The 25,195-nt window shown below is 32.7% G+C and overlaps 1 protein-coding gene across 1 annotated transcript; it reads left to right on the top strand.

Moving 5' to 3' along the window:
• Window positions 1-10,197: 10,197 nt before the first annotated feature.
• Window positions 10,198-24,854, top strand: LOC117932299 (eukaryotic translation initiation factor 4G-like). Its single transcript, XM_034853482.1, is given in 12 exon segments — window positions 10,198-10,306; window positions 10,490-10,707; window positions 10,896-11,029; window positions 11,103-11,111; window positions 11,218-11,364; window positions 11,553-11,626; window positions 11,753-11,809; window positions 12,278-13,717; window positions 13,819-16,186; window positions 16,189-17,068; window positions 23,957-24,151; window positions 24,245-24,854. Coding segments are annotated over 11 exon segments (5,814 nt in total). The 5' UTR covers window positions 10,198-10,306; window positions 10,490-10,531; the 3' UTR covers window positions 24,579-24,854.
• Window positions 24,855-25,195: the final 341 nt, after the last annotated feature.

Raw genomic sequence — 25,195 nt, 5'->3', positions numbered from 1 at the left:
TATTATATGAAGTAGAGAGCTAGTCAAATTATAAACTACTCATTCATCGCCCAAACCGAGAATATCTGAAAAAACAAAGGGGAATGAACTCAAAGTCCAATAAGAAATATTAATACAATTTCATGAATTAAACATTTTCAATTACAATTGTAAATAGAAGATATAATGTATAATATTTCTCACAAAAACTTTTGAGTTCGTTCAAAGATGCTAAAGCATCCAAAAATTTTCAATAAAACATTTTCATATTTATGTCAAAACAATTTAATATAAAATCCAAATCAAATGTGCTGAAACTTTACAAATAAATGACTAGCCTCAAATTTGTTTATTTTAAGGTGGATGGAATTAAATACTATTAGTACTAATAACTTCTAACCAAACCCCTAAAGGTTGGGATTCAAAGTAATTATATTCTTCATCAAAAATTATAAAGGTCGACTATTATATCCTATTAATAAGGGTAGAAAAGTCAATTATTATATCTCATTAACCAGAGTCAAATAAATTAGAGTCAAACACTTTATTTCATTTATTCAAACTTACAAAAACATAGTATTTTCATATTTTTTTGTTATAAAAAAAAATATTCTAACATATTTTTTTTATACAAAATATATTTGATCCATGCGTAGAATGAAAAATAACATTTTGCACATTTCAAAATAACATATAAAAAGAAAATTATTTTTTTTTACAAAATCAACATTGATTTCTCTTACCTTAAAGAAGTACTCAAAGATCTTAAAGAATTTACTCATGGCCTTATGTAACATAAAAAAACAACTATTACTATCACTATTTTTATAAAATTATAAATTGACATTCTTAAGAATTTTATGTATTAATATTATTAATAGGAGTTACCATCATTAATTCAAAACTCTCTCCCTAATCCATTTTCTAGGAACATAATAATTTGATTTAGTTAAATCAAAATTTTATGTCACTTATTAACTTAAAACTAAACATTATTATTATAATTATTATTTTTTAATCAATTTTAATTTGATTAATTAGTTTTCTAAATTTCTGGTTTATGTAAAATTCTTGTTCCCAAAGTTTCTTCCTTTTTTTTTTTTTAATTTTAAGAATCTTTTATTTTCACTTATTTGCTTAAATTAAATTTCTTCAAAAACTTATTCCTTTTATGTAAACAAATATATTTTCCAATTATTATTATTATAATATATTTCTTTCTATTATTATATTATATTACCTTTCTAAAAGTTTTAGAATCAGAAACATCTCGAGCATTTCTCACATAGAACACAATTAATTCTAAGTTTCTTTTCATTATTATTTTTATTATATATATATATATATATATATTTTCTTTTCTTCGTGCAACACGCACCTCCCATTCCCTTATTATTATTATAATAGTTTAAACTTTTTATGCCCTTGCTTTTCATTCTCTACCAAAACACTATTTCTCCACCCAAACCACCACTTCACGTGACTTTTATTAATTTATTATTTTATTCTTTCTTTTTCATTTTTTTTAATTCTTACCTTGTAATGCAATGATACACGGATCCTTCGTTCCTTTCCTTTTTCCATTATTGTTTCTTGTTCTTTTCCTCTTGTTCTTTTTTTTTTCTAAGATATAAGATTTATTTCTTTCATTTATTTTTATTTTCTTGTTTATATCTATTCATTTGGATATTCAAAATTTTGTAATCTCCATCAATAAATCCAATTATGTTCATAAATTTTCAATCTTTTTTATCTAAAAATTAGATAAACAAACCTTAATCTTTTAAAGAATTTTTAAAGCATTTAAAACTATTTAATAAATATGAAAGACTAATATAAAGGTTAAAATTTTACCTAAAAACTAATATTAGCCCTACATTGCCTTACGTTCTGTAATCTTTATACAAAAAGGATTTTGAATAGATAAGATAAGAAAATTTTAATTTATACCTAAAACTTTTAATGTGAAAAAACTTTTATACCCTTATTAAAATTATTTAATTAATTTTATGTTTTTAATTTACTAATTTACCCCTAAATATTTATTCATATTGTTACATTAATGGATGACGATGGATGACCCCAATATTACAAGTCATATATTGTTATTAATGTACCATCATAATCAAACATCACCAAGATGATATGAAATAGCTATAAACTACTCTTCAAATCAAGACAGGTGAAACAAACTCATTCTTATATTTATATTTGTTAACCCATTTTCTCATCTATGGCTAACTTGATCGTCGAAGAAGGGTTAGCCTAAATAATTCATCATTTTTACAATACTCTTTGTGTAAACCATTTGTGAAGGAATCTTAGAGTTCACCCCTAAGTAGAAGAGGGACACAACAAATTAGCACCACCGATGAAAAATGTAAGCAAAAGTCATTACTTCATTGATTTAACTTAGTCATGGTTATAAATAATAAACATCCTCGTAAAGAGCCACCACTATCACGAATTTAGGAGCTCATGAAGGAGATGGAAAGGAGACTCAAAGGGAAACAAAATGGATGATGTGGTAGTTTGAAAAGTTAAACAAGGGCAATGAAGAGCTTACCTAAGAAAATGCTCAACTACATGAAGAGTTAATGTAAAGTTTGCCATCGCCTTAACCCTCATGTCCATGGTTATTCAATTGCAGCTAAGTAAGAGAAATTGAACAGCTAATGAGTCATGCCCGCAAGCAAGAATCAACTAATTAAAAGCAAGTACTACAAAGTCTCACACTTCTTGAAGATCGGTGATAATCAATTAAGCCATAATTGATGGAACATATTAGATGGTTGCATACTATTATGCTACAAGCCATTCATGGGATCAATAATGTAATGCATGGTAATTATAAAATATTACCATGATGCCATTCATGAAACAACTATAAAAGGATGATTATTCTGCAAACTAGATAAGTGAAACAAATTCAAACACACACACACATATATATATATACCGCTCCCAAACAGAAGAAAGATGCAATAATAGGTTAAAAAAGATTACATAAGTAATTTTGATTATTAAATATGACACTAGATATACTAAAAGATTATTTATTGTCAAATTTTATAATTAAAAATTAAAAATGTAAAGTACAAAAAATTATTCAAATGCTTTCATTTATGCTTTAATTTAGTTGTTACTATTAACTCCAAAATAAACCCAAATGTCAAATAAACCCATTTGTGAGATATTTCAATAAATAAATAAATTCATATTACAAATACATACATAAATTGGGCAACTTGAAAAAATAAGAATAATTTTTGTAATTGAAAAAATGTAATTTGGCTCAACTTGGCCTAACCTATTTTTTAACACATGCTAGTTGAGACGAAACTCAAAATTTTCGGGTTTTTTTTTTCAATTTTCGGTCATTTTTCGGACCCATTTTGGAGCTCTCTTTAGAAAATGGTGAAAGTTGGGTGGAGTGCTGGGATTGACCCAGATCCCCATGTGAAAAGGCACGGCCATGGCCATTTATATACTAAGATAACCAACTATATATTATCAATTATGATAAATAAATAAATTTTAATTATTTTATTCATATTCAAAATTTTCCAATTACATTGTACAAATATAAAAATTATAGTAACAATATTATCACAAAGTACTCATTTATGTTTAATATTCAAGTAAAATATAAACTTGTAAATATAATTACAAATATTTTTTAAAAACTATCATATAAAAGAAAAGATAAAATAATAACATACTTAATTATCATTTTTTATAAAATTTTAAAGTATTTTTTTAAAATATGAAATTTAATGAAAATACTATTTAATATTTTCAAACACATTAAACCACGTAGCATACCAAAAAAAAAAATCTTTTTCATTCCATCAATATTTATTTTGAGATTTTTGTAAAAACCAACCACTAATATTTTTTTATATTTTTGTAAAATTCAATCATCAATGTTGTCATATTGTCCTGTAACTTGAGCCTTCAAGCTTACCATTTAATGCCTCTAGGAAGGTTTAAAATCTTTTATTTATAAAATGAAAACCTTATTTTTTGAAAATCTTGAACTTCTTTTTGAAGTTTTGGAATTACATTTTAAAAATCTTTTGAAATTTCATTTTGAAAAACTTTTGAAAATGTTACATTTGAATCTTTCCCATAAAATTTTCTTTGTTTCCTATAATTGAAATTTTCAAGATCTATATCAATTGTGGTGCAATGTTTATCGAAACTTGAAGTATAAATTATCATTAATCCGTTTAAAATAAAAGGATGATGCATTTAAAGCTTCAGCTTTGAACATCGTGCATTTTTATGACATATCTAAATTTTCTACATCTTTATAAATCTTAAATGATAGATTACTTTTAGAAAATACTAGAAGAGTAAATTTCCCAAAACTGATCTATTTTGGCTCTATTTGTAAGAAAAATTTAAATGTTAGTACAATATTTGACATATAAATAAGATATCTAAGCAATTTGTATCTAATGTACCAAAATTGAAAATATACTGAATTTATGAGAGTTTGAATTTTGATACAAACTTGTTGACAATAGAGAGTTTTGATTATAAATAAAAGATTTTTTAAATAAAAAGGATTACAAAAAAGTTAAGAAGGATTTTTAGAACACTCTTCTAACTCTCACTTGATTGCCTCTACCTCCGATGAACTTCATGACTTTATTTATAGAGAATTTTGATGAATTTGAAACTTGTTAAAATCCATAGGTTTGAAACTTATTAAAATCCTTTGACATCTTGAAGCTCATCGGAATCTTGAATGGTTCTTGAACATATTTTATTATTTTGTCTTCTATTATTTAACTATTCACATCACATCTCTACTATTGACATCTCATCTTTTACTATTCACAACTTTACATGTGTTTTTTTTTTATTATTTTTTTATTTTAACAATGTTATGAATGACTTGGTATCAAATACTAATAATATCAATAAGAGAACGTTCTCTTGTGCTTTCAAACATGTTGAGGTCAACATATTCTTGTGCAATCAAAAGAATATCGATTTCATAGAAGATAAGAAACGTAAATAGAAATTCAATGAAAATGGATATTTATGAGATTTTCAATATTATACCCAAGGTGTCATACGTGCACTTCCCACTTTAATAATCTAATTTCTAGTACAAATTCCACTTTTTAATTGGCCCAAAAGCATCATATGGATAAAGTAATCTTTTCTTTTTCTTTTTTTTTCCCCTAAAACCCACCTTCCTATCCATGAATACACAACTTAAATACTTTCTATTTCTTTCCATACAAAAAGTCTCTCAAAAGTCTCCTCTTTTTCGAAAGTCTCTTTCTAATTATTTTTCCAAAAGTAGTTTTTAGATTTACTTTTACCAAAAGTAATTCTTTTGCATTTTTATTTTATTTTCTAAATAACTTTTTTCAATTTATTTCCTTTTCAAAGGTATCTTTTTAATTTTTTTCCTTTGCCGTACATACCAAATCTTTAATTTTTTAATGGGCATATATATACATAATATCATAAAATATTTATGGTTTTTTTTAAAAAAAAAACTATATGAGGGAAAGATTATCATTCTTAATCTTTAATGGATATTTTTTTTTCTTGTTAGATTAAATTACTTGGATTTAGAGATATATATATATATACACTTTGTTAAATCAATGTTACAAAATAAATAATAGTGTATAAATTTTTAGTGTATGATTCAAAAAATTATTATTATATATTATACAATATAGCATTTTATGTCACTAATTACAAGGATTTAGAACTAGTGGAACTTTCATAGATTTGTACGGCAAAACTTAATACTTATTGGTTAATGACTTAAGTTGACTATAAATTAAATTGTTCTTAAGTTGTTAAATTAAAATTTATTATTTATTTTTTTACTTTAAATATTAAGGTTATTTTATAGAATTAATTTAAAATTTATTCTAAATTATCAAATCGACTTTAACTCATATTTATTTTCATTAATTTTAAGTAATATTCTTAAGTCTATATCTTCATTTTACTTTTTTATCCTAATTTGCCCTAATTACCTCAACGATCTCTTTTGTTATACTCCTTTACTCTAATTATAATATTATGATGATAAATATGTCAATTTGATGATTTAAAATAAATCTTAAGTTAATTTTATCAAATAACCTTAATATTTAAAGTAAAAATAAAGTAATAAGTTTTAAATCTACAACTTAAATATATCATTTAGAAAACTCTTCTAAATATGACTTTTATTTTATTTTATTTATGTCAAAAGATGTTTGATAAAATAACTTACCTCATGGGAAAAATGGTGCATCTCATTTTATAGGCTATGTTTGGTCCCAATAATGTACTAGGAAAAAAATGTTGAGGAAAATGATTTTCTCATATTTGGTTTTTGTATGAAAATTAAGAAAATAAATAAATATAATTAGAATTATTAAGAGATTTATATATTTCTAAATTATTTAATCTTTATATAGAAAAGTTAAATAAATAAATAAATTTGAAATAGTACATAAAAATAATTTATTTACTTAAAATTTTTTTTTCACTTTTTAATTTTTTTCTATTTTTCCTCTTTGTTTTCTTCCTCATATTTTCCACGAACCAAACATAAACTTAGTGTTTTTTATAATGGAAATTTTAAACCACTATATAATAATAAAGACCTAACTAATCACTTATAACAAAACATGAGGAGTGAAATATAAGAGCATGTTTGTTCATGTGATTTAAAAATAGTTTTCTATTTTTAAAAATAAAAAAAAATTATCTTAAAATTTTTTAATATTATTTAACCATTATTCTTTGAAAACATTTTTTAAAGACAAAATGAAATAAATAATAATTCGTAGAAAATAAGTAGGAATTATTTTCTCCGATTTAAAAAAACAACAGGAAAACATAAGTTTGTTTTGTCATGTTTTCTAAAATTTATTTTTAAATTAAAAAATAAAAAACTGTTTTTAGAAACAAATTTCAAAAAACATGGACAAATGAATTTTAAATTTTTATAACTTTTTTATTCTATTCTTTTTTTTTATATATAAAATAATAATTTTTATTGTTAATTTTTTATTATAAATTTCATTTCTTTTGAATTAAAATGCTTCTTTTAAATTAAAACATTCTGTAAAATACTTTATTATTAATTTCTTGATATAATAAAATCAAATTCTATGAAATATCTATTTTAATTTATTTATGAGTTTCACTTCTAATAATTTGTTTAAATAGAAACTTTTCATTTTTAATTTTTCAATACAATAAATTAGAATCCTAAACCATCTCTATTTAATTGATTTATTAGAATTACTTTTTTTTTTTTGTATCATTATAAATAAAGACATTGGGTTAAACGAATTTAAATATTTCTGAAATTGGAAGAATGACCTCTTTCATTATTCTTTAAAAAATTATTCATTTTGGTCGATATTACTCTTCTTATGTCTTCAAAATAACTTCCCCTCTTATGCTTGAGTTATTTTCGTTATCGAATCAAAATAAATAAAATAATAAAATATATGAAAAGATAATGTTTTTTATGACAAATGAAATAGGGAGGGTAAAAATATAGAAAGGGGATTGTTCTCTATAAAATTAGAGGGTGACGTCATTTTTAGAATTTGAAAGTTATTTTGACTCCAAATAACCCTTATATATATATATATATTAATAATTTTATTTATTTATTTTTAATTCCTTAATATAATAAATTAATATTCTTTGGGTATTTCACTAAAGGGTTTCAAAATTTCTTAATGATATGGTTTCAAAAAATAAAAAATAAAAAAATTATAAGGTACAATATAAGAAAATTTCATGTTATTATTGTTATTTTCTACTTTCTTAATTTAACCCACAACTTTTTATAATTTCAACTTTAGAATATATCTAAAACTTTGGAATAAATCTTTCCTTTTTCAAACGTCCCTTCTTAATTATTTTTCCAAAAGCAAATCTCTCCAAAGCCATTCTTTGAATTTATTTTATTTGTTTCTTTTTCGAAAGTATGTTTTTAATTTATTTCTTTATCCTACCCATATCAAAATTTGATTTTATCATTAATTCATATAAATAAATTATTGAAAACCTTACGAGAATCCAACTGAATCCTATAATTGATTAATTTTTCCTTTGATACAGGTAAAAAATATATTTGACAATGATTTTAGAAAACACTTTTAATTTAAGAAGTGTTTTTGAAAAAAAATATATTTGGAAAAATTTAAGAAATATTTAAAAATATGTGAAAAGTCATTAATAGTGTTTTCTAAAGAAAATATGTGATTCTTTTAAAAACACTTCTAAAGAAAGCACTTCCATCGTCAAACACACTTTAAAATTATTATCAATCAAGCTATAAAAGTGCATTTAGTGGTGATTTCAAGAAGTGATTTTAACCTTTTTAATATTTGAAATTTTTTATCTATTAGAGTATTAGTGGGTATTTGGTAAACCAACTTAATAACTTAATTTAAGTTATTAAGTAAATTAAGTATATTTGTTAAGATAACTTAATGATATGACTTAAAGTTAAAAATAACTTTAAGTGATAAGTAAAAACAATTAACTTAATTTTAAATCCACATCTTGATTTTATCTTTTTACTCTTATTTGCTCTATTTACCTCCATGATTTCTTTTGCTACTCCATACCTACATTGCTACTTATTTTATTCTAATTATAATTTATGAGGATATATATATATCAATTTAATGATTTAAAATAAATTTTAATAATTTTATCAAATAACTTTAATACTTAAAGTAAGAATTAAGTAATAAGTTTTAAGTTAACAACTTAAGTATATTTGATTTAAAGTTAACTTGAGTCTTTAAGTAATAAATATTAAGTTTTACCAAACAATCCAATAGAAAAACTAAAAGCACTTTTTAAAATCATTGTTAAATGCACTTTTAGCACGCATTTGACAATAATTCTAGAAAGCATTTTTAGAGCCCATTGGATAGTGATTATAAAAAACGTTTTTAATATCTCTAATAGTTGAAATTTTTTATCTTTTAAGTGTTAAAAATGTTATAACGTTTTTTAAAATTACTCTCAAACACACTATTAATCTTTTTAATAATTAAAAGATAAAAATTTTCAAATGATAGAAAAGGTATATGTGTTTCCTTAAATCACTGTCTAACGTAGTCCATAAAAAAGTAAGAATTATAAAAACTTAGAATTTGTTTGGTTATAAAAATCATTGTATGTGGTATTCTAAAATTAGTTAATTTATAATTTCCTTAAAATTAATTAAAAATAAAAAAACTTGGTTAAAATTTTCTTATTTAATGTAAAAAAAACAAGGAAATAAAACATCAATGAGAATTACTTCAAAACTTATTTGGTTTATTTATTTATTTTAATAAATAAACCGAAATAATAGGAAGCATATTTGGAAATATTTGGAAAACAAACCCAATTTGGTAGGAAATTCTAAAAAAATAAAATATAAGGGAAAATGGAAAGAAAAAAAAGGTCTTATTTTAAAACGATTTATTTTTTTTATATTTCTTATTTTCAATGTGAATTTTAAAATTAAAATTTAATTTTTGAAAACAATAATAACATAATTTCACTTTATTTAAAATTGATAACAACAATTAAAAAATAAAAGTACTAAAAATTTTTTCACTCTCAAAATTTTTTTAAACAAATTTTAAAACGGGAAATCAAATCTCACAATCAATTTATGTCTTATTCTTCTTTACAATATTATTTTGTTAATATATTAATATGTGAAAATTAAATAAAATTTGGAAAATAGTTTAGAATTTTTTTGGTAGGTAATAAAAGAAATTTTATTCATATTTAAATTTTCAAATAAAATTTTAATTCTAAAAATAATTAAAAATTATTTTTCAAAACCTCCCAAGCATAAATTTATTTTCCCTTTTCTAAGCAAATTGGAAAATCTTAAAAATTGAAATATTTTATATTTATTTTGTAAAATAAAAATATTTCGGGAAGGAAAAGTGAAAAGGGGGAGGTGGCGCGTGGAAGGGGAGGGAGCGTGGGGAAGGAGAAGACGTAATGGGAAGGGAAAGAGGGGAAGGGTCGGTGGGAAGGGAATTGGGAAAGGCATAAGAAAGAGAAATGGGGGAAAGGGGGCGAACGAAGGGCTCAAGTAGGACGCGCGAGGCACGCGATTCGAATGCGATCTCCTAAAAAACCTACATTTATTTTGACCATCTCCAACACCAGGTCACTACCTCTTTTCTATTACCCCTCAACACACAAACAAAAACAACTCTCTCTCTCTCTCTCTCTCTCTCTCTCTCTCAATTTTCCCCTTCTCTCTGTTTCTGTTCTCTTCTTCTTCTTCACTTAAGCTATGCGTCCCGCCATTGTATGCGATTTCTCTCCTCTATAGAACCCTAGTTTTTTTATTTTTCTGTTTTCTTTTGATTATTGTGAGGTATGGTTGGTGTTGGAATTGGAATGATTTGAGATGGAACCCTAGGGAAACATTTTTCGATTATTTTAGATTTTTTGGATTTTTTTGATCGGTGGATCTGGTGTTTGGTTGCAGGGAAACTAAGCGGAATTTGAGGATTCTGAGGTTTCGGGATATATGTCCATCAATCAATCAAGGTCCGACAAGAACGACGCGCATTACAGGAAGTCCGGCGCGCGATCCGGTAGCTCCGCGCAGCAGAGGACCTTCTCAGTCGGTGCCGGGAAGGGCGGCGGGAACGCCCCTCCTTCGTCGGCGTTTGTTCCTTCTTCATCCTCGTCTTCCAATCGGAGGTGAATTAGGGTTTTTTTTTTCTTTTCTTTTGGGGGGGGGGGGGGCGATTAGGGTTTGGTGAATTGGTTTTTGTTTGGGTTCGGAAATTAGGGTTTCGTGCTTAGGTTCTTTTTGTGGGTCTTGGTGTGTGCTTTGTATTGGCAAATTAGGGTTTGATGTTTCGCTTGTTTTTCTGTTGTTGCGACAGTTTTAAGAGGCCTAACAATGCACAAGGAGGGCAATCTAGGGTAAGTGTTGGCGCCGCAAATTCGGAGTCTGCGAATCCTTCATCTCAGCAGCGTGGTATACAGAATGGTGTCCATACACAGCCATCGTCACATGGTATGAATGAAAATTGTTTTTCATTTTTAGTTCTTTATTTCTGTGATGAAATCGTTGTATTTCTTTTCTACAGGTTCTATAGGTATTGAAGTGTGGGAATGGAAGAAACCAGATTTAATTTTCGTTCCTGGTTTTGTTGTTTAATTTAATTTTATTTTTTTTAACAAATTTTGTTCATTTCATTGCAGGAGTATCTGATGCCCCAGCTGGCAAACCCACTGATTCGGCGCCTCAGAGAATCAGTCGAGCTCCAAAGGCCCCATCTTCCAAGGTCCCGTCTTCTTATACAGCTGCTGTTAGTTCTGACACAGCATCACAAACAGCACCTGACAATGGTATGTCTCTCTATTACCAGATTGAGCTGTGAATGCTGTTCTTATTGCTACGAAGGAGATGGTCAATCATTTGAGTTAACATGCTATATAATAATTTTTAATTTTTGTTGAAATTGTTTCTAGGATTATAAAATTATATAATCCTTTAATATTAACTAATATTCTAATACTGTTTTCCTATGGCTTAGCCCCAGACGATAGCAGGTTACAATTCTCTCTTCAGTTTGGGTCCATAAATCCAGGTTTCGTGAATGGAATGCAGGTATCTTTTTGTTCTCTCATATAACTCTGCAAAGTTTGAGGTATTTGGTATCACATGCAACTCTATGAAAGTGTTTCTATTTTCTATATTAAGTGATTTTTTTTTTTGTGCTTGTACTTTTTGTAGATACCTGCTCGAACTAGTTCAGCTCCCCCTAATTTGGATGAGCAGAAGCGGGACCAGGTATGGAGGTTCTATTTCCATTCATCTCTTGATTGTAATCCAACAAGAATTTCTATTTATTTATTTTTATTTTCTGGTGGGATGGTTGGGTTTCGAGGGAGGAGGGGGGGTGGTTTGGTTGGAGGACAGTCAGAGGTGGGGCAGAGGGCTGTGTGCAAAAGAGTGTGGTGCAAGTGTTGATTGCAAATATGTATTTGATATCAAAACTAAAAATCACAGAATAATCACCATATCAATGACACCAGGGATTTGCATGACGGCAGTACACCATTCTGTGTTTGGATGGAACTTGTTGCCTGTTGAACGATCGACTTCTAAACCTTTAATATCTGAATCATTGTTTAGGCTCTAGATACAATTATACTGTAATGACTCAAGAAGAATAATTTTTATACCCTTGTGGCTCATTGTAACAGTCATTTAGTGGCTTCCTTCCTGACTTGGGTCTTTTGATTATTTATGTTGCAGGCACGCCATGATACTTTTATAGCTGTGCCTACATTGCCGCTTCCTTCCAATCCTAAGCAGCACTTGCCAAGGAAGGGCGTGATTGCTAGTGAGCAATCTAATGCTGGGGAGGCTCATCCCCTTTCTAAGGGTAAAAGGGATGTCCAAATATCATCTGCATCCCCTGCTAACCAAACACAGAAGCCTTCTGTCCTTCCTATGACTGGGATTTCTATGCAAATACCGTATCACCAGCCACAGGTTTCTGTACAATTTAGTGGTCCAAACCCACAACTACAGTCTCAAGGCATGACAGCTACTTCATTGCAAATGCCTATGCCAATGCCATTACAGATGGGGAATGCTTCCCAAGTGCAGCAGCAGGTATTTGTTCCAGGTCTACAGCCCCATCCCTTGCAACCTCAGGGAATGATTCATCAGGGCCAGGGCTTGAGTTTTACAACTCCAATGGGGCCTCAACTATCCCCTCAGTTGGGAAACTTGCAAATGGGGATGACTCCGCAATATACACAACAACAGCCTGGGAAATTTGGTGGCCCTCGCAAAACTACTGTCAAGATTACTCATCCTGATACACATGAGGAGCTGAGGCTTGATAAACGGGCTGATCCATATTTGGATGGCGGGTCGTCAGGTCCATCAGGCCCAAGGTCCCATCCTAATTTGCCTCCTCCCTCCCAATCTATTCCATCATTTACACCCCCACATCCAATCAACTTCTATACCAATTCCTACAATGCCAGTTCCCTCTTCTTTCCTTCTCCAAGCTCGCTTCCCCTTACAAGCACCCCATTAACTTCCAGCTCTCAAACACCAAGGTTTAACTATCCTGTTAGCCAAGGTCCACCAACTGGACCATTCATAAATGCGCCTACTCATAACTCCTTGTCTGTTAGTAAGACTGGGACGGCAATGCAGGGTGTTGCCGAACCATTGAACTTGGAAAATGCCCGTGATTTTCCTAATGTAATGTCTTCTGTGCCATCATCCACATCACAGGTTACAATAAAACCGGCTGTTGTCTCTGTTGTAGAAAAGGTTACAGATGCTCTACCTCCACTTAGCTCAGCTGCCACTGAAAAGGTTGAATCACCTAAACTTTTAAGGCTGCCTGGTGAAACTAGCTCATTTCATCTGCCAAGGAATACTGACATCAATTCAGAAACCTCTTTACAACAACCAAAAACTGATCTTGAACCCTCAACATCCACATTGTTACAAGAGGCAAGCAAGCAATTTTCTGTGGCCACTGATACCGTTTCTGTGGAGAGCTCAGCATCCAATACTTTGTCCTCTGCTCCAAGTGTCCTTTCTGATGAAAATGCATCGGTTGTGACCAGCAATGAAGGCAGAAGAAGAGAAACCCTTGGCAGGTCAAACTCGATTAAGGAGCATCAGAAGAAGACTGGAAAGAAAGGACATCCTCAACCACAACAGCAGGTATTTATCTTGTGCTTGTGATGTTACCTGTTCTATGAGATTTGAACTTCCAGTTTATCCCATAATAATGTGTACATGGATTTTTTCATCCTTTCTAAAAGGTTGGCGGGCAAACTGCTTCTTTGTCAAACTTGCCTTCTCGGCCTATGGAACGTGGTATTTCTTCAAAAACTGGAGTCACTGAGACTCTGGAACCTAAGGCAGTTCATGGTACATTGGGAAACAGTGAAGACGTCTTGGATTTTACCCGGGAACCAGTGTCTACCATTACTGCTGACAGTGCTGATGCTTCTGAATTGAAGGCTGATAGTTTTGGGGAAGGGTCTGCCCATGGACCACCCAAAACACCTGGTGCTGGTATCACTAATCATACAAAAGACACTTGTAATGAAAAGCAGTCTGATTTTTCTTTGCAAAATGAATTATCAAAATGTTCAACTGTGGCAATAGAAGGACAAGGAGAAAGTGAATTGCCTGAAGGGTTCAAACAAGATGCCCATTGTTTAGAGAAGTCATCAGAATCAATTTCCTCAATATCTCTAGAAGCTGTTAAACAACCTGTACCAGATTCTGAGTTGAAGGTAACAACAAGCAGCGTTGAGGTTGGATCAGTGGAAACTGCACAGGAGGTGGATGTTTCTGTCAGTTGTTGCACAGAAATTGATAGGACAACTGAAAATTCAGTGGCACCTACTCCCACAACTTTGGAATCCATAAATGTTGAAACTGTTCCATCCAATGCTGTATTACCCACTAGTTCTTATGGTGATAAGAATTCGACTTTTGATGCTTCTTTGAGTAGAAGTGATAGTATTGGTGTCAAAGAAATTATTGTTGCAACATCTGCTGCATCAGATCAAGAATCTGTTCCTGTTCCCACCCCATATCTTTCAGAATCAACTGTAAAACCTGAAGGGGCGGGTGTGGAAAATGTTAGTGGTGGGTTGGTTTCCCATCCTGTATCAAGTTCCAAGGATAAACCCACTGTAGAACTAAATAGGCCCAAGACTACGGTTAAAAAAAAGAAGAGGAAAGAAATTCTTCAGAAAGCTGATGCTGCTGGGACAACCTCTGATCTTTATATGGCATACAAGGGTCCAGAGGAGAAGAAAGAAACTATCATCTCTTCAGAAAGCACTTCTACTGGTAATGTAAAACAGGTCAGTGCTGATGCTGGTCAGGAAGATGTTGTAGGAAGTGATAAAGGTGAGCAGCCTAAAGCCGAGCCAGATGATTGGGAAGATGCAGCTGACATCTCCACACCGAAATTGGAAACTCAAGACAATGGTGTCGCTAATGGAGGATCAATGCTTGATGACAAAGATGGAAACGGGGTTTTGGGCAAAAAGTATTCCAGAGATTTCCTGCTGACATTTGCAGACCAATGTAATGATCTTCCGGAGGGTTTTGAAATTACATCTGATATAGCTGAGGCACTAATGATTTCTAATATTAATATGTCTCATCTTATTGATCGTGACTCATACCCAAGTCCTGGAAGAATTGTGGATAGGCAGGCAGGGGGTTCTCGACCAGATCGCCGTGGGAGTGGTGTGGTGGATGATGACAAATGGAGTAAACTTCCTGGGCCTTTCTCTTCTGGACGAGATCTGCGACCAGATATTGGTTATGGGGGTAATGTGGTAGGCTTTCGATCTGTCCAAGGAGGAAACTATGGTGTGTTAAGGAACCCACGTGGGCAGTCGACTATGCAGTATGTTGGAGGAATCCTCTCTGGACCAATGCAATCAATGGGTTCTCAGGGAGGGCAACGGAATAGTCCTGATGCTGATAGATGGCAGCGTGCTACTGGCTTCCAGAAGGGTTTAATTCCTTCTCCTCAAACTTCGGTACAGATGCACAGAGCTGAGAAGAAGTATGAAGTGGGTAAAGCGACAGATGAGGAACAGGTAAAACAAAGGAAGTTGAAAGCTATCCTGAACAAGCTGACTCCTCAGAGCTTTGAAAAGCTTTTTGAGCAAGTAAAAGCAGTTAATATTGACAATGCAGTCACTCTCACTGGTGTCATCTCACAGATCTTTGACAAAGCTTTAATGGAACCTACTTTCTGTGAAATGTATGCTGACTTCTGTTTTCATCTGGCGGGAGAGCTGCCCGACTTCAGTGAAGACAATGAAAAGATCACTTTCAAAAGATTGCTTCTCAACAAGTGTCAGGAGGAATTTGAGAGAGGGGAAAGAGAACAAGAAGAAGCTAATAGAGCTGATGAGGAGGGTGAGATTAAACAGTCTGAAGAGGAAAGGGAGGAGAAGAGAATCAAAGCACGAAGAAGGATGTTGGGCAACATTAGATTGATTGGGGAATTGTACAAGAAGAGGATGTTGACCGAGAGGATAATGCATGAGTGCATCAAGAAGTTGTTAGGGCAGTATCAGAATCCTGATGAGGAAGATGTAGAATCTTTGTGCAAACTGATGAGCACAATTGGAGAGATGATTGATCATCCAAAGCCAAGGAGCATATGGATGTATACTTTGATAGGATGTCGAAGTTATCGAACAACATGAAACTATCTTCTAGGGTAAGGTTCATGTTGAAGGATGCAATTGATTTGCGAAAGAATAAATGGCAACAAAGAAGAAAAGTTGAAGGGCCGAAGAAGATTGAGGAAGTGCACAGGGATGCAGCTCAGGAAAGACAGGCTCAAGCTAGTAGGCTATCTCGTGGTCCAAGCATGAATTCATCAACAAGAAGGGGGGCCCCTCCTATGGACTTTGGTCCAAGAGGTTCAACTATGTTATCATCTCCAAATTCCCAAATGGGTGGTTTCCGGGGTTTGCCATCTCCTCAGGTTCGTGGGTTTGGTGCTCAGGATGTTCGATTAGAGGATAGACAATCTTATGAAAGCAGGACTCCATCAGTTCCATTGCCGCATAGACCCATTGGTGATGATTCTATTACTCTTGGTCCTCAAGGTGGTCTTGCTAGGGGAATGTCTATTAGAGGCCCACCAGCTATGTCTAGTGGTCCTTTGGGTGATATTTCTCCTGGTTCAGGAGACTCTAGAAGGTTGACAGCAGGTTTGAATGGTTATAGTTCTGTACCGGATAGGACAACTTACAGTTCAAGAGAGGAAATCATGCCAAGGTACATCCCAGAGAGATTTGGTGGTCCATCTGCCTATGACCAGTCAAGTACACAAGACCGAAATCTGCAGTATGGAAACAGGGATGTAAGAACCCCAGATCGTGGCTTTGATCGATCTCTTGCCACCTCTCCACCTGCACGGGCACACGGACCAGCTGTCTCACAAAATGTTCCTCCAGAGAAGGTATGGCCCGAGGAACGTTTACGTGACATGTCCATAGCAGCAATTAAAGAATTTTACAGGTATCATCTTGTCTCATGGATGCCTCTAATTATTCTGTATGTTTTACAATTTGAGTAATTTTTTGATCTTCTAATTAAAGAACTATGCATTGGCAGCATGTGAGTTTTTGGTGCTTATACAGATATCTACTTGTATTTATTGAATGATAATATTTATATGTTCACTGTCAATGGAAGCTTTATACTAAAATTTTTAGGAACAATAGCTGTATGCTTATGTCAGCTCAAAAGGTAAAGAGAAGATGAGCAAGGATGAATCTCTTGGTTAATTTGAGCCTAATTTTTTGAGAACAATAGCTGTATGCTTATGTCAACACAATGGAAGGCAGAGAAGATTAGCAAAGATGTCTCTGTAGGTTTGGCCTGGTTGCATGTAAATTAGAATAATGTCTAGTTGTTTGATACCTTGCATTCCATAATATTGGTTGATGTTAGACCAATCAAGCAATAAGACTGACCCATGTGCACAAATAACCATGTTTTAGAGCTTCAATTTGGAGGGTGGAAATTCTTGAAGGAAGTAAACAAAAGTCAACAGTTTATTTATTTTGGTATTGCCTTATTTAGGTGGGTGCTGATTGCAGTTTCATTGTACTATCATGAGAAACTAATGGAAATTTCTTTATGATTTTGTACAGTATTGCATCGTGATTGGATTGAGAACTATAGAAAGTGGAAGAACTTGTAGTTCTACTAAAGGGTGTGTAGTTATGCAAATGATCTTGTTAAATAGGGTCTGATTTTGTTGGAGATTTGTCCATGTGGTTTATTAGGTTTAGATTTGTAATAGAGCTTTTATGCTGGAAATGCACAAGTGTACAATTTCTTTTTAATGAGTTCTTGATGGGGAAGAATAAACTGCTTTGGTTGCTATATACAATGGATTAAGAGTTCACCATTTTTAAAGAAAACATGGATATAGATTCTGCCATTTTCTGCCATTTACATTTGGATTTTCTCTTGGAATGTTAGAGAGTCAACAAGGGGGGAGAACAGAAAATTCTTAAATCCCTGATTAGATTGTGAATGGTGGGGAGTTTGGGAGTGGGTAGGTTCTTAGAATGAGGTACTCTAGAAGCTAGGGGATAGGCAGGTGGGATTTTGGTCTTTTGGACAATAGGGTGTTGGAGTTAATTGACACGGAAATGGGGGTGTGTTCAATAACTTGTTGATTAAAAAATTGCACAAACAGCTTTGTTTGGATGTTCTCAGCGGTGTGGGTCAGCCATCGTTGGAGAGAGAAGACTTATGGGTGAGGTGATATAAGAGGGCTTTGGTACGACTTCTAGTGTGTTGGAGGAGATTTCGAGGTGGAAGAGATTGAGGAAATGGCAGTGGAGCTAGGGTGCAGGGTGGGGTCTTTGCCCACTGTTTACTTGGGGCTGCCCTTAGGAGCCTATCACAAGGCTCCTTCTATGTGGGATGGGGGTGGAAGAGAGAATGAGGAGAAGATTAGCTATGTGGAAAAGTCAATATAATTCCAAATGCGGGAGAATCATCCTTATTAAGAGCACGCTGACCAGCATGCTGATTTACCAATTATCCCTTTTTCGAATGCCCAAGATTGTTGCAAAAAGGCTTGAAAAATTACAAAGAGACTTCCTTTGGGGAGGGAGAAGCTTGGAAAGGAAAGTTTACTTAATCAATTGGGAGGTGGTGTGTGCTCAAAAGGAGAAGGGTGGTCTAGGCTTAAGGAAGATTATCCTTCTGAACAAGGCCTTGCTGGGAAAATGGATATGGAGATTTGCCATTGAAAAGGATAATCTCTGGAAGAAGGTGCTGTTGGTGAAGTATGGCCAAGAGGGTCTTGGGTGGAGGACTAATGAGGTTCGTGGGACGTTTGGAGTGGGGGTTTGGAAGGAGATTCTGAAGGAGGCAAATTGGTGTTGGGATAATATCTAGTTTAAAGTGGGTAAAGAGACTAAAATCAAGTTCTGGACTGATCATTGGTGTGGCAATGCAACGCTGCCCCAAATCTTCCCCCAGTTATTCGCTTTGGCGGTCCATAGGAATGCAACGGTTAATGAGGTGTGGGACTCTAGTTTTGGTCAAGGAGGAGGTTGGAACCTCAGTTTCTCTAGAGATTTTAATGATTGGGAGTTGGATTTGATCGGAGATTTGCTGATATTGTTGAGGGACTGTAGGTTATCTTCAGAGGAGGATTCTGTTTTTTGGAAAGATGGGGGAAGTGGTATTTTTGGGGTTAAGGATGCTTATATTCTATTGGTTGCTCCCAACGATTTCTCTTTCCCCAAGAAGAGCATTTGGGTGGATAAGGTTCCAACCAAAGCTGTTTTTTTTGCTTGGGAGGCCACTTGGGCGAAGATTCTCACCCTGGATAGGCTTCAAAAACAGGGGTGGTAGCTCCCCAATCGCTGTTTTTTATGTGGTTGTGAAGAAGAAACTGTAAATCATATTCTTTTATACTGTATAGTGGTCAGGGTCCTCTGGGAGATCATTCTTCCCTTGTTTGGGGTTCTGTGGGTGTTCCCAGAGACCGTTAAAGAGGTGTTGTTCAGTTGGAAGGACCCTTTTGTGGGGAGAAAAAAGGAAAAAGATTTAGAATTCCATTCCGTTGTGTATTTTTTGGACCGTTTGGAAGGAGAGGAATAAATTAACTTTTTTTTTTTGTTGGGGGGGGGGGGGGGGGGGGGGGGCTGTGTTTAGCTATACAGAAGTTCAAAAATTATTTTGTTTGTAATCTTTGGAGTTGGGGGGGTAGGGTGTATATTGGGGAGGATTCCTTTTCACTCTTAGGCTTTTTGGAGTGGCTAGTGTCCACTTAAGGGCTGGTGAGGTTGCTTGTTTTTTGTGTCTTTTGGTTTAGGCTGTTGTGTATACTCTCTGTATGCCTTGTGGCTTTTTGCCGTTTCTTAATTTATTGCGTGCTTATTTATCAAAAAAAAAAAACACGTGTTCATGGAAGGGTGACAAATATTAGACGCGATCCTTATAGAAAATGAGGCCATAGGCTCAAGGCTGAACAACAACACTGGAAATTGACAAGGCATATGATCATGTCAATTGCAGTTTCGTGCTGACAGCCTTAGGATCCATTGATGATTGGCCTTTTTTTGCTTGGGAAGCAGCTTTAGGAATGATGTTAATGTTGGATCAACTTAAAAGGAGGGGAAGAAAGTTGCCAAATAGCTGCTATACGTGCAAAAAGGGGGGGGGGGGGGGGGGGGTTCTCTCTCTTCTTTGTTTGGCCTCTTGGCGCGTTTGTGCACGTGTATATGCTTTAATACCCCATTTTGTTAGGTACTTCAAATCTTTAAATATATTTGCTGTTTTACTATCAAAAAAGAAAAGGAAAGCATGGTCCAGATTTTTGGTTTTTAGTGAGGATGGTCATGAAAGACTTTGATATTTTCACTTTCAATTTTGGTCCAATTAATTCTCTTATTGCAATAAGGTCAACAACAAATGATTGTATGTTTGTCCAAATATTTTGTTAGTTTGTTGATAACACTGGGTAATTTAGACTTTTTTCATGAGTAACCCTTTTTTATATATATGCTTTTTATATTTTGTTTTTATTTTTATTTCTCCTTTTGGTAACAGAATTACATCTAGATACTCTGCTATTCCCATTACATCCCATTTCCATTTGAGCTACACCTAAGGGGTAACACTAGTTAATCTGAATTATAGTTCTAGTACGGTAATTCTTCAAAAATTCACGCAAAGCATAAATTTTGTTGTTCATGAAAATGTTACCTGACTGCTAAGTAATGGTCCTATTTTGTATTTTGTTTGTTGTACACTTGTTTCCTTATCCCCTTTTTGTCAGATTTAGTAAAATTGTAGGCTCTTGTCCTTTCACTTGTTGAGAGTGTAAAATACCATAATAGCAACATCATGGTGTTGTGCTAGGCGTTTGTGCCTCTGGCTATATTTATGTTTCATAGAAAGCTTGTCATCTCCCCCTCTCCTCTTCTTCTCATCTGGAATGGTGATAAACTAGCATTGTTCGTTTTTTTTTTTTTTTTTTTTTTGAGCCTTATTGGCTTCTCAGTTTGGTCAAGTGAGATACTCAATACAAGGAGAGAATTTATACTTGTTTAGGATTATCCTAAGAAGGTGAGTATATATATGTTGATAGGCAAAATTATGATGAAATATTTAAATTAACTTCAGAAGGAATTTGTTTTTTTCTCCAATTTCAAATGTAAAGGAATTGGGGGGTTGTTTTAGGGGAAATTGGTGATGAGTGTGGTTTTGAATTAGTGGAATTTGGATATAAATGGATTGATCTGTCATCACATTTCATCATGGTGTAGCTGGAGGATTTTTCTTTTGGGCAATAAAATTCAAAGTTGTGAGATTCCTAGTTAATGTATAGGAGCTCATTAAGCTTGTTAGCTTTTGCTTTTGTTTGTCTCATTCCTTTTTGCTGTGAATCTTTGCCTTTGCCTTTCCTACATTTTCTTCCTTTCTTTGTTGCTGTTGTAGAGGTTAGGGTTCAGTTGTTGATTAGGGCCTTGGCCTGTGTCTTTGTTCAGCTTGTCACTTCATCTCCCTTTTCTTGTACATGGTTCTAATGTGAAAGGAAGGTAATACATGTGGGGAAATATGATAATGTGGAATCAATATATATATATATCTATATATATATATATATATATATATATATATATATATATCCAGGTGATTTTTTTGAACTTACTATGTCCCATGGACACAAACATGAGATATAGATCCTAGTTAATTCTTAAAAAGGAACACAGCATGTCAAGAAGGTAAATGAATATAGAACTTTTTATATGTTATTTTGTTTAAATATAAGTAGAATTATATTCCCTCTCTTTCCCTTCATACTTTTTCTTTTCTAAATTAGAGTAAAAGTATTGTGTCTACATTGTACCTTGTCTAACCCTTCATCTTGTCTGTCATTGTTGTGCCTGATATTTGGAAGAAAAAAAATGAAACTCTATATAAACCTAGAAAGTACGTAATATGCTTAGGTTACTAGAACGGTGTTAGGCTATTACTGAGTGCCTGACATGCATAATTGCTCCTCTTTTAAAAAAAATTCATGATAAGGAAAAAACTTCAAACATAAGTTTTTTGAGTTGTGCTCTCTCTTAAATTGGTGTTGCCTTTGCAAACAAGACTTCAAATCAAACCAGTACATTCTTCTACATTGTGATTGGATATCAAGTTTATAGCCTCTGGTTTCCAATCAAGTTTATAGTCTCTGGTTTTCACCTTGTTTGGTGTCTTTTGGGTTATTCTTCCTCATTTGATTAGAGATGTCTTCTTCAGGTGGCAAAACAACTTTGTTGGGTTAATGAAAGAATGATCTGGTAATTGATACCTTTATGCATAGTTGTTAAAAACTTACTATATATGATACAATGCATTTTTTATAGAAATCAATTTGTATCTTATTTTAAAGCATATCTTATGATACAAATGCATACGCCTTCAACTTTTTTTCATCATTTTTAAGAAAAATTAAAATAGGTTTTTTTTTTTTTTTTTTTTTTTTTTTTTGTTGGAGTTGGAGAAGTTTCAAAAAGATTCTAACCAAATACAACTTGGGATCTTTGTACATTTCCTGTGATTCTTCCGAGAAAAAGATAATTTCTAATTTTTTTGACCAACAGTTCATTAAAATATTTTTTAATGGTGTTTTCAACATATTTTTGAAGCATTTGGTTGTCATGCTAATTTAGACAAAGGATATAAGATGGATATGATTGGGTGAGTTATCTGCTGAGTATAATCTTCTACTTTTTTTTATCATCTGCTAAATATAACTTTCCACTATGTACTTTGATGTTGTTAATTTTTTCTATTGAAAATTGTGGAACCTATGTTGTGAAGAGTTCCTTAAGAATAATGATAGTTGGTTTTATGGTGGAGGCCTGGGTGGTTAATCCTTCTCTACCTGTAGTTATTCGAGAGTATGTTAGTGATACAAAATAAACGAACTATTATCTAATAGGGCACTGTATGGGCTGTGTTAAATTCCGTGATTTGTTGTTGACACCAAACTAGTCAGTCTTTTTACTTTTTACACACAATACTGCTAGTGTTTCTTTCTGTTTCATTTGGATTAAATTCATCACAAGAAAGCATACACATGATGAAACTTATGTAATTCATATGTAATTATATTTCCCCTTAAAATATTGAAGAAAGTGAGTGATAAAAATCATGTATGCCAAATGGGTTGAAACTGACTGAAAAATAGGAATCACATCAGACAGAAGCATACCTATTTCCTTCTCAGGTGGCAATATTCAGAAGATTACAAGCTTGAAATGAGCAATACATTAGTAATACTACCTGTATTTTTCTGGTCAGAGAACCTGCTTGCATAGGCTTACACTTGTTTCTACACAGGTCAAAGGACATAATGTATTCCTCTCACTAAGAAATTGAGGTTGCAGTATAAATTTTAAGATATTGGGTTTGATAACTCATAAATCCATTGCTACATTATTTTTTGAAGGTTTCTTTTTTGGTTAATGTTTAAGATGTTCAACAACAGAAACATCATCATATTGCCAAGCTGTATGTCAACAGAAACCTGAACACCTATTAGAACCTTTCCTTTGTGTATATCTGATCCATGCTTGTTACTAAGTATGATGTCTTTGAGTTTTGGTTCACTATAGATGGATTTGGAAATAGATATATTATATTTATTTATTGTTTTTTACTCTTCCATGTCTGTTAAGTCCTTCAACTTCTATAAATTGGTTGGGTTTATGTTTAAATTAATATCTCTAGAGATGATGGAAATATTTAGCCACTTTCAACAACTGAGATTTGTGGAAAATAGATTTATTATTTTGCATTTTATATTGAGGGAAATGGTAGGATTACAATTATAATTTTGTTTGAAGTACTAAGCAAGACCTCTTCCATTTTCAGTGCCAAAGATGAGAATGAAGTTGCTTTGTGCATCAAAGATCTAAATTCCCCAGGCTTCTACCCATCTATGGTGTCTATTTGGGTTACAGACTCTTTTGAGAGGAAAGACAAAGAAATGGATATGCTGGCTAAGCTTCTTGTCAATCTAACAAAATCTCGGGATGCCATGTTAAGTCAAGTTCAACTAATCAAAGGGTAAAAAATTCACACAGCCTGCTAGCATAGAAATTGATTGCTGTAATGTAAAATCTCAGGTTCACTCATCATGCACTGCATTTTGTTTTCCAGATTTGAAGCTGTACTGACTGATTTGGAGGATGCTGTAAATGATGCCCCAAAAGCAGCAGAATTTCTTGGTCGCATCTTTGCCATGGTTATCATAGAGAATGTGATTCCCTTAAGGGAGTTAGGGCAGATAATACTTGAAGGTGGAGAAGAGCCTGGTCGGCTGCGAGAGATTGGGCTTGCGGCTGAAGTTCTGGGGAGCACATTGGAGATTATCAAATCAGAGAAAGGGGAGAATGTGTTGAACGAGATTCGCAAAGTGTCCAATTTGCGGTTGGATGACTTCCGGCCTCCTGATCCTTCTTACAGATCTGCAAAATTAGATAAATTTATTTAGGGGATAGTGATGCTCATTTGTATCTTAGGAGAAGAAATTCTTGGCTAGTGGCGTTAGGGTACTTGGCCCCTCTCCTAATCTTGCAGGATGATATTTTTCTTGTCTTTTCTTTTATAGGTGGGGGTGCTTTTTTATATATGGGTTTTATCCTTGTCCATGTCTTTTTTTCTTTTTTCTTTTTTTCTGTTTTTGAGTATTATTTCTTCCCAAAGTATAACTGCAAATTGGCGAAAAGGTACAATTGAGCATCCAAAATTTTAGCATCCCTTCTCTGTAGAAATATTTCTTCACTCGTCTCTATTCTTATGGCATAGCTCGTGGAATCAAATCTCATGCCATGCAACCGTTTGTTTTTTCTGTGGATTTTCTGTGTCTTGGTTCACAACCTGGGGCATACTGGAAACTAAAATGCATCTCTTGAAAGTAGAAAAAAGCCAAGGCTCAGGGATCTAGATTGGTAGGTAACCCATATCTTTAAGAACTTAATTAGAGAGAAAAATGATGATTAGAAATTTAGAAGTAGGGTTAAGCCCTATTTAACCCTAATTCAATATTACAAAACGCATTGCTTAGCTTAAAAGACTAGAAGCATGTAGATTTGTTCTGGCTTGCTTTGG

This window comes from Vitis riparia, chromosome 15 (assembly GCF_004353265.1).
Source record: "Vitis riparia cultivar Riparia Gloire de Montpellier isolate 1030 chromosome 15, EGFV_Vit.rip_1.0, whole genome shotgun sequence".
NCBI classification, from domain to species: domain Eukaryota; kingdom Viridiplantae; phylum Streptophyta; class Magnoliopsida; order Vitales; family Vitaceae; genus Vitis; species Vitis riparia.
The sequence above is the reverse complement of the archived record's forward strand: the minus strand, read 5'-3'. Positions and strand labels throughout refer to the sequence as shown.